Source organism: Syngnathus acus, chromosome 21 (genome assembly GCF_901709675.1).
Source record: "Syngnathus acus chromosome 21, fSynAcu1.2, whole genome shotgun sequence".
NCBI lineage: Eukaryota > Metazoa > Chordata > Actinopteri > Syngnathiformes > Syngnathidae > Syngnathus > Syngnathus acus.
Window position 1 is genome coordinate 2,680,355 of NC_051105.1, and position 10,473 is coordinate 2,690,827.

Here is a 10,473-nt window from a genome sequence, read left to right on the forward strand (position 1 = left end):
GGAGTGTGCAAAACTGACTTTGCAGGCTTTGTCTTCAGTTTAAAGTACTGAGGCAGGAGAAAGAAAGGAGAAGGCAGATGAGAATTGATTAGGCCAAGGAGGAGGAAATGACTTAAGACTAACTCAACAAAATTAGAAGTTAACATTTTATTATTATTATCAAGCTTTAGAAAACTTTCACAGCTTCAGGTCTTCAGGCACAAGCCAGAATTATAGACAAATGTTGGCCCGTTCACATCAATGGGGAGGAGAGGAAAACATGAGAAGCAACAACTTGGAAAGTGAACAGATACTTCTCAAACATTCATATGCAGAAATATTACACTAATTTGATTTGCATATATAGTTTTTTTTTTCTTTTCTTTCCTCCAACCAAGCACAGCATTTCTGAATGATGAGCGCTGAATGTCATGCAATACAAATTTACAATATAAAGTTAAAAATGTAACATTGTTCAGATCGAACTTGTGTCCAACGGGACATCTTCACGATATAACACAAAAGAAAAAAAAAATTAGAGGTATTATATTGATAAGAGTGACAATCAACAGTTAACCTCTTAAGTGCTCTTTTTCCCCAAAGACCCAAAAGGTCCAGTTTGCAGTTACTAAGAATTCATTAAATGTAAACAATGCAAGAGGTAAACCCTTCCATTAAACAAGTACATTGAAAAACTTTTTTTTTTTTTACATATTTTAATGACAAGGATTTGGCACTTTTTTTTTGCAAAAAATGTAAAATGTCAAATGTTTTGCAGTGTTTTTTTCTGCTTTTTTTAAAAAGTAGTATCAGATATGATCAGATATATTAAAGGAGAAAAGAAAAATCTTACATTGGACAAGCCGTGTACCTTCACAATTTGTAAAATACAGAGGAACTTACAAAGCTCAGCTGTTTTTCTTAGGGGGGGGGGGGGTGCCCTCTAGTGTGTTTTGAGTCATGGAAAGAAGTCAACCTTTGAGTCATGGCACCACTGTAATTTGAGCAAACACCACTTGGTGAAAATAGTGCCGTGCACCTTCCTGCCCTCCCTCCAATAAATGTGTCAGGCACTTCCAATGAGTCGTTTTACTTTTTATTTTGCAGTTAACTTGCAGGACAGTTAAGAATGTTAAAATGTTACTTAAAACATTAACTGTGCGGTTAAAAAAAAAAAAAAAAAGGAGGGGTGGGAATTATGGAGAGAAGGAACTAATTCACTATATCCTATGTGATAGATATGTGACAAAGGTGGACTGTGTTCCACTTTGGAGGCCCCATTGATTTCCGAGAAAGAATACGACCTACAAAAGCCAGTCTCGAACAGTTCTGCCCTTCAGTTGACTTGGTCTTTAAAAGACAAACAAATGCTGCATGTGTACAAACTTCAAATAAATTCGTGGCTTTTGCATTTCTTCCTTGGCTCATGCTGTACAGGAAAGCTGTGACGTCTAAGCAGCTTACAGAAGCCAGCAGTTGGCCGAATCGGAAGAGTTCAAATTTCGGAAAAAAGTGGAAACGTTGATATTCATGCAATCTTCAGGGTGCTACCGTAGGTTTGCTGCACAACCACCTGCACATTGTCCACAATGAAGTCAAAGGCCATACTCCACACAGACTCCAGCGACTGCTGCATGATCCTGCGCACACAACACGGTCACCGGATTTGTTTTCAGATAACACTAGGAGCAATGAACGACTTCATTAGTCGTCAAACTTGCCTCTTCATGTATTTTATGATCAGATCCAGCTTCTCCAGATCCTTGTCTTCTATTAGATCAGTGCAATATTTCACCACCTGCAGAATGTCCTCTTCCATGGGGTCTGACACAAAGTTACAAGTCAATACAATCCTTTCACAATGACTCATTTGTCACTCAAAAAAATGGACTGATGCTAGATGTCAGGAAATCTCGCATCAAGATGATTCAGATTGTGCAACCTTTTTTTAACAATATTGCAGAGTCACATGTATACCTGTCATGGTGGTCACCCATTCCCGTAAGAGTGTCTTAATATCCGGTAGCTCAGAAGCTCCGGCCAATGCTGGAGGAGGGCGAAGGATGCATTTTGGCAAGGGCTCTTCGAGGTCCTGCTTTGAGGAGGATGTGGATGGACCATTTTCACCCTGTGCAAGCAAAAGTGAAGTACAGCTATGTTAGAAATGTTCCACTTCCACAAAAAAATCATTGCAAATCTACCTTGAATACATTCATAGGCTCTTTTAGTTTAGTAAAAGGTGCTGCTTTGGCAGGGCTGTTCATTAAGCGGGGCTTCTTTTGAGGCGATGGGCCCTTTTTGGCAGGGCTTACTGCGTTCTTCCTCTTGTATCGCCGCTTCACTCGTCCGATGCCGACTCCTACAGACTGCTTCAGCTGCAAAAGGGCATTCTTCTGCTCCACTGCGGGGAAATAAGAATGAGAAACAGAGTGAGGTGGAAAAAAAACAACAACCAACAACTGTGCTGCAAATAGAATTAGAACACTTCAAAGGCGTACATATTTTTGTCTGAGGCTGGTTATTAGTAGCTCGGTTGTAGGCAGACTTAAGTTCCTCCTGGAGCTCTTTGGGGAGAGCGGCGAAAACTTCTGGGTCAACCTGCAATCACACATTAGAGAAGAAATATATATATTTTAAATAGATGTCTTCTAATGAGTAAAGAATATTGTCACCTCCTTAAAATAATGTCTTATGTCAATCTTTGTCATCGGTGCAAATGATTGGAGTACATAAACAAAGTGGTTGGTTTCCCATCTTTTTTTTTTTTTTTTTTTTTTTAAGATGACACTGATCAGCTACAAATGTCCACATACCTGGGAGTAGTTAGGCAGCTCCAAAACAATTCCAGGACTGCCCGGCTGGTTTGGAATCTGCAGTAGAAGCGCTCCAGGCGGTGCAGGGTGGTTGTTCAGTGCAGGAGGAGAACAAGTGGAGGAGACCGGCCGTGACTTGGGACTCAAAGGTTGTGGACGGGCAGGATGGCAGTGGTTTTTTTGTTTGCCTTCTCTGCAAGTCCACGACTGTTCCACTTGTAATCTCAGCTCTGCGGGCAGGGCTTCCAACACGGATAGATCCACCTTGGACATCATATAAACAATGTTTGTGTGCGCGTGTAGGAAAAAGCACACGGTGAAACCGAGTGCCTACCTGTGAAGGTGACGGGATTTCGATACTGACGTCGAGACGCGTTCTGGGGTGTTTGGGCGTTTGTCTGCATGCTTCATGTTCCTTGCTAGTTCCTGGAACTGTCGCATTAGGAGACTGAGGATGCTCAACGGTTCCAGGTACTACAGGTCGGGAAGGGGGCTGATCTTTGTCGTCCCCAGCATCTGTGACGTACATATGACTCTTTCTAAAGTTTGTAAATACTATACATCAACTGAAGCAGCGTCAACGAAAGAGGCTGACCTTTGCTGGTGGACGCATGGCCGAGCAACATTTCTTTGATGGACCGTGTCCGAAGCCCATTGACATTGTTGTGAGCGGAGTGACTTCCCTCGAGAAGTTGGACCTGGATGCCGAGGCCTCGGAGGTCCTGCGCTGGCAACTTCATAGTGTGGAACATCTTGATGACCGTAGCTGCAATCAGCTGGCCACTGGCCGTGGACTGTGCTAGCATCACTGTCCTAAACAAAAGACGAGAAGAGATGAACACAAGAAAACGTAATGTCGAATCGTTTGAAATGCAGCATGTAGGCAACCCCCCTCTTACTTGGCAAAGTTGTCGCAGATGCCATGGCCGCCGTATTTCGCCGTCTCCTGGGGTGCGCCCTCTTTGCGGACCATGACTTTGAGCGTCACTCTGCGACCTTGCAGCCCGGCTTCTTGTAGGCGTCGCTCCACCTCCATGGACAGGCTGGATAGGAACGACTCCGCCTCATCAACCTGTAAGAGCAATAAGTAAAAATACATGAGACATTTGCACACCGCTGCAAAATACAATCACTATAATGCACATAATGTTACAGGAAACATGTCATTAAAAATGGTTATGGTTTGTATAAAAACACAGTAGGACCTTTACGGACGGAATGCACAGTTTTCGGAGACATGAGCCGACACGCGACCGATTTTTTTGCTTTGTGTTGCAAACTAAAATTTGACATTCAAGGCAAGCTATGGTGTGTGTAAAGGATGCTATAATTTTTCAGAACTGGGTCATTCCGACAGAAGCATGTCACAGGATGCTGGTTGAGACACGTGGGAATTATTATAATATGAAAAAAAAAAAAAACGCAAAACACATCTCCTTTGAATACATTGCATTGGCTCTCACTGAAACCAACTAAAGAGTCCAGTGAGTGTCGCTTTTACCTTTTTAAAACGTATATTGTAGTTCATCTCTGCCGACACGGACTTCCTCTCCTTCTCGTAGCGGACGGGTCGGTCATCGAGACCCCTGCAGAAACGGAACAGCGTCTGTCCCGATCGAGGTCCAAACTTCTTCTGCAGCTGAGTCAGAGAAACGTTCCGGAGGTCTCCGCATGACTTGACCCCAATAGCTGCCAGCTTTCTGCCCATAACAGGCCCCACACCTGGGAAAAAAAAAAAAAGGCAAATATAAAATCTCAAGAACACTGAGTGGAACCTATAATTCTAATACTCACCTGGTAAACTGGTCACTAGTAGGTCCCGGATAAAATCATCCACATGCTCTGACTTTAAGAAATACTGCCCGTCGGGCTTGGCTTTGCGCGTGGAAAGCCTAGCCAACAAGATATTGGACCCTAAATAAGATGATAAGTAAGAGTGAATTGGAAATGCTTGCTTCAACTGATCCGAAAGGCACACTCACCCATGCCAATTGAAGCGCAGCATCCCGTTTTCTCCTTGATGTCTGCTCTGATGGCTTCGGCCAGATCCTCTGGGTCGACCCCCGACTCGGCCATGAGAGCAGAGGCGTCCAGTAGGACTTCGTCACAGCTTAGGGCTTCGATGTCATGGGTGTAACTGCAACCAACAAAAACAATCTCCAAATCATATCAAATCTCCATCTTGGACGGACACTACAATAAAACAATGACCAATATTTGTGTCCAGTTTCTGACATGATTTCACCAAATTAGTAACCGAATCATAATCAACTCAGGTGGCCAAGGCATGCACAGCAGAAGGAGCTACACAACCACAATGAATCATTTATTGTATGTTTTTAGAAGGTACAAAAATCAAGGCGTTTCCATTCATTCCACTGGGGAAGATTCTTTGAGATATAAATACGAACATGGTCTGGGTAGGAATTCAATGTATATTTCAAAGCACCACTGTACTTTTCAAATGAGCGCCTGAATCGAGCAGCATTTCCTCTTACCTGGCCAAAGTCTCGTACATGGTGAGGGCCACCTCTTTATAGGCGTCAAAGTCGTACGGGACAGACTGCAGGCTGGGGCACAGCTGTTTGGCTTTTCCAAAAAACATCCCGTTCTTCACACCTGCCTGCCTGCGAGTGAACGCCGACGCAGCAGCGAGTCAGTCGGTGAATGTTATTCAGAAGATGTAACGTGCCATGTCTCACCTTGCAGCATAGCTACAGGATGCAATCTCCGCCATAGAAAGAGCAGCGTCCTGGTCCACTCCGTTAGCATGGACCTCTGTACACTCTTGAGGAGCATCATCATGTAGATCGTCAAACTCTTTCCCTGTGAGGCAAAGCAACGTGTGTCATTTCTAATATGAAGCACACCTTCCATTGGACAATTTCAACATGTATGATCGTTCACACCAGGTGGAGCCAGAGTGTGTTTCCTCTGGTAGTACTGCTGCTCCAGCTGTGGGTTGGCCCCTGGTCTTAAAGGCACTCGCATATGCCCACGGTTACTAGTCACAGCTACGGGCTTACCTGTGAGAGGGAAGAAAAAAAAAAACTGAAATTCTAATATTTTGATAACTTTATTCAGCTACCACAAAGTCCAATTCCACTACAGCCCTATTCCAATGCATGGCACATAACAGCTTGATACATTTCAATGACTGAGGTTGAAATCATTTTCTTGCACTGAGTCCTTGAAGCTTTTTTTTCTTTTCTTTACATGTCGTTCGTTTTTTTTTTGTTTTTTAAATGCTCTTAAATATTTTACTTTTGCGTATGCTTGCGTATGAAATGTGCTACGTATATAAATAAAGCTGCTTTGCCTCTACTCGCTATTGAGACAATTTCCATCCGAAAAAGCAGGCACTACACTATTCAAATATTATATATACGTATACATATATAATGTGCTAAAAAGTTGAGTCAAAATACATTTACGAGTGACATTGTTAATATTTTTTTCTCTAATTAACAGCGGACCCTGACCTTTTTAGTATCACAGATTGGGTTGATGTAGAAGCGTATTTACACAGACTGGTACAGAAACAGATGAACACAAAACGTATGCATTATGTCGTATTGTAACGTGGGGCGGCGAGCAATTATTTTAGACAAACCTCACCCTTGAGTTCAGGTCGATGTCGGATCCCAACAGACACAAAGAAACAATCCATGTCCACATGGAGGATGCAAGATTTAACTGCAGAGTGTGTCTGTGTATCTGTCAAATGAAAACAAAAATCAGGAAAGTTTTTTTTACAAACTTACTGTACACATTTATCGCTTTTTTTCTACCTGGGCTTCCAAAAGTACGTTGCTCCACCAATTTCCGAAGTCGCTCTTTGCCCGGAAAGGAGGCTCCGCCCGACGCCTTCCGCTTGTTGTGCAGTTCGTTGACGTACTCGGAGAAGCCCGTCCTCCATGTGGAGATCTGGTGTAAACGCGAGTGAGCGTAATACTCTGAGATCAGGCCGCCCGTCTGCGCCGACAGCTGAGCCGCAGTGGCCGCCTCGTTGGGAGATCCAGACGCCGCCGTGCTGGGGTGAGGTCGGTCGGTTGAGTTGCTTTCCAAGGCAGGGTGGAATGAGAAGGCATTTTGGTGACTTCCGTTCAGACGCACGGGAATGTGTGGATGAGATGTTGGCAAATGAGGAATTTTCTCAGGACTTGAGTCAACTTGACACGATGTCTGTTGTGATGAATCGAGCGCATCTTTCGAACACGATTCCTCAAAACAAACGGGCGACAGGTCGGGCTGTTTTGGAGGACTGCTGGGGAACTCATACGGGTCTAGTTTGTTCAAGGAAGCGTCTTTATGTTCGGGGCTCACCATTCTGCATTTACTCAGGTCCTTGGAAACAAAATGTTTGTCTGTAAAAAGGTCCTTTGATTTTAAGGCACCATTAAAAAGATGAGCATGGCCATTGGTGAGGGGCGAGGGGGCGTTGATGCACTCGGGTGTCAAGTCTGAGGTCTGCAAGGATCCATTCCTGCAAGTTGATAACAAACTGAATGAGAAAAGAAAAAAAAAAAAAAGGAAGCAAATTTAACAGTTCACTTGGAAAGTGAACACACTGAACTCCCCAGTATGTCTTTATGAATAATATATTGCTTTGTACATTAGCGGCAAAGTCACACACACACACACACACACACAAAAAAAAAAAACATTGGCATAAACAGACATACTCACACTCTTATTTCCACTTCCTTGTGACTCCTCTGATGCGTACTGCAGAAAGCTTGAGGTTCATGTCGGTCTGCACTCTGTGGCTGGAGGGTATGAGGTGAGAACACTCCCGACTGTGGGCGCTTTAAGGGGCTTGATTTAAATAGCGGGTGGTGGGAATCGGAACTGCTGCGGTGTCTGGGTTCGACACTAAAGTGGCTGTGCTCAGGGTCTGTGTGCGAGAATGCGGAGGTGATAAGATGTGGGTTCGGCGAGAGGCTCTTCTGGTGAAAGTCTTGCTTGTGAGAGGGGGAAATGGAGTTAGATGAGTCTTGCTTAGGAACACTGTGATGACTGTGACTGGGTCCAGCGCTATCTGAGGTCTGATGCTGCTTTAGAGCCGGAAACAGTGGCCCTTTGTGTTTGGCATACAGTTGGTAGTGCAAGTAAGGGAGGCGATGCCCTGCTTTTATGCTATTTCGAAGAGAAAAACAAAACAGGACAACATTAATACAGGTCATTGATTCTCATATGCGTTACAGATGAACTCACCTGTCGGTAATCCAGCCGGGCTTGATGACTTTTTCCCCTTTCAGCTCCTGAATTTTGTTGTTTGGCAAATTGTTGGCAATTATATGGGTGGTCTTGGAGCGGGAGTAGTAAACGTGGAACTGCCCGCCGTGCAGCATCATCAACCTGCGGAGCTCGTCTGCACTTGGTTCTGCCCGCAAATCACAAATTTGGACTTGACATTTTGGCCCAGTTTACAACCTCAGGTACTGACTGTTCCAAAATCTGTTACCTGTGTAGCCGTTAACGTAGATGGCCACCCCAGAGAAAATATTGGAAGAACTGTCCCTCTGTTTCTCCTTGGGGGCATCGCTTTTGAACTGCTCCTCCAACTTTGACACCTTGGCAGCCATGTAGCCGCCCTGCAAACAAGAATGGGAATGAGTGACAACATTGTAAGTGGCTTCTCTTTACGTATTTCATATGAAAAATAATGTTCATCTTATGTGACACAATTGACACTGTTAAAAGGTGCTCACCCTCTCAGCCCAACCGTTGTCATCGCTGGCATTGGCTTTCTTCTTGGTCCACACATCTCGACTCATACTGAGCTACCTGAAAACACACGTTAAAAATGGACAGTGCAGAGAAGACGGTGGCAATTTGTGACTTTACTAGAAATTAAACATTACAATTTTGAGCGGGACGTAAGAGAAATGAAAATATCATTGTGATATTACAAGCAGGCTAAAGAAGTCCTAAAGATTTCTGTAGTCCTTCAGGGAAACAGTCTGATTCTCTGTCTAACAGTTACCAAATTTGACATTTGAAAATAAAAGGAATCATGATCAATTTGTTTGCACATTTTCTGCAAAGTCAATTTCAAATAATGTCCTGTTTTTATTAAAGGGACAGAATAAATACATTTTATTTGACTCGTCAATTAATCGAAAATATAGTGACAGAATAATTATAAGAATCATCTTTAGTTGATATTTCGTGTCTTTAGCAGAAAATTAATTTAAAAAAAAAAAAAGTTCCCGTGTTTGCGTAGGAAAGCTACAGATACGGATTGTTCCTACTTTCGTACAAATTTGGGGGAACTCAGTGGTAACACGAGAACGCCTTGCTTCTGTATGTTGTTCGCAAAGTCTTTAGCAATATTAAAATATATCAATCTTCAAACGGCAATGCATTAATAGCAATGTATGCAAGCTTTGTGTGGTACTCTCGGGGCATATCTGGAAACGTCCGCAGCTCATGTAAACTTATTAACGAAATGCAAAAGCACTTTTGTTAGCTAACATTAGCCTAGCACGAAATCACAAAGGGCAAATCGCACAGAGTTCACGTCAGTTCAAGGCAAATTATTCCAAGCAAGCGTCAACTAATCGCTGGGGGAACGTTACTACCGCACAAAAAAGAAGAAGAAAAAACAGCAAGCAAACAAGCAGCAGCTGAGCGCTCACACGGCGCGTTGTACACAAACGGGGCCATGTGACAAACATGGAATGTCGTGTTCCTTTTGTGCTGTCAAAATGAGCACACGGCAGACTTGCCTCCGCATGTGAAGCTGTCCGCGAGCCCAGTCGTCAAAGCTTCGGAAATCCCCCAAGACAGAACCAGCCTTTTATTGTCCTTGTTCGGCTTCAATAACCTTTTAGAGTCATGGCGACACACCGGGTAGTTGGTCATGTTCTACATCCCGTCAGGTCTCCATTGCTACCGCTTCTCGGATGGTCCCTTTTGCTTTCCATTCTATCTGTCTGCGCTTGGAGAACGTGTAGAGAAAGCATAGTTCCGGTATGTTTTCAAAATAAAACACAATCGAGGTTAGGAAGCCTGGTATGTTTTATTGTTGGATAGTTTTTTGGCCACTGCCGGAAAATATTTTTAAAGCGAGTTGTCGTTTAGCTTGATCTAGCTCGTCGCCCATTCACCTAAATTAACTCTTGGCCCATAACTCACGAAACAATGGCCGAATGCGTCGTGGCTATGAATATGTCCGTTTCCAAACACTTGATTGTCGGCCCTCACCGTGATTTATTTTTTACAACGTCAGCAGAGTTTGCTGATGCTTCCATGCTATTCTTTCACCCGCTCGCTTTGCAGACAGTCGATGGGACTGTCTGGGATGTTTTTGTCCTCAAATGAACCCACTGGCGTCGCACAAATATGTGTAATTATGGGTTGGAATGTGACACCGACACATCATGATGGATCAAACAGTACGTACTTAATCCATAAATATACGTTTAAAATGACAATTATCTGCAGTGCACGTGCTCACAGACTCCGAGGATTAGGACGCTTTGACCTATAATGCACGTGAGCGCTATCATTGGCTGTTCACTGTTGCCATGGCAGCAGACATGAGATGCTGATGATGCTGAGGTGTCATACGCCTACTGTTTTTGCAAGTAGGAAGTATCGATGGAGAGGCTGACGTTCGTGTCCCTTCACAATTATATAATGTGTTCAGTTGGTATTTTATTTGAACTTTTTT

General features: G+C 43.6%; 1 protein-coding gene across 2 annotated transcripts; it reads right to left on the reverse strand.

Moving 5' to 3' along the window:
- Positions 1-132: 132 nt before the first annotated feature.
- rev1 (REV1 DNA directed polymerase) lies at positions 133-9,751 on the reverse strand. 2 transcript variants are annotated; one of them, XM_037239653.1, is made up of 22 exons: positions 9,527-9,751; positions 8,507-8,582; positions 8,260-8,389; positions 8,010-8,178; positions 7,482-7,931; positions 6,584-7,296; positions 6,411-6,509; positions 5,702-5,818; positions 5,495-5,618; positions 5,291-5,419; positions 4,775-4,929; positions 4,587-4,706; positions 4,294-4,514; positions 3,692-3,864; positions 3,388-3,605; positions 3,127-3,308; positions 2,793-3,056; positions 2,478-2,577; positions 2,181-2,380; positions 1,957-2,107; positions 1,701-1,803; positions 133-1,619 (listed from the first exon to the last, which is right to left on the reverse strand). In XM_037239653.1, exons 2-22 carry the CDS (start codon positions 8,570-8,572, stop codon positions 1,508-1,510), a joined length of 3,996 nt encoding a protein of 1,331 aa, XP_037095548.1. In that variant the 5' UTR covers positions 8,573-8,582; positions 9,527-9,751; the 3' UTR covers positions 133-1,507. The 2 variants fall into 2 exon arrangements, with proteins under 2 accessions (XP_037095548.1, XP_037095549.1); XM_037239654.1 differs by having other exon boundaries at positions 6,584-7,278; positions 9,527-9,750.
- Positions 9,752-10,473: the final 722 nt, after the last annotated feature.

Bases quoted from the DNA above. Each gene is read 5' to 3' on its own strand.
- rev1 (XM_037239653.1), bottom strand. From the start codon at position 8,572: ATGAGTCGAGATGTGTGGACCAAGAAGAAAGCCAATGCCAGCGATGAC. The intron at 6,510-6,583 runs GTAGAAAAAAAG...TTCATTTGACAG, and splicing joins ACGTACTTTTGGAAGCCCAG to ATACACAGACACACTCTGCA. The intron at 3,606-3,691 runs GTAAGAGGGGGG...TCTTTTGTTTAG, and splicing joins ATCTGCGACAACTTTGCCAA to GACAGTGATGCTAGCACAGT.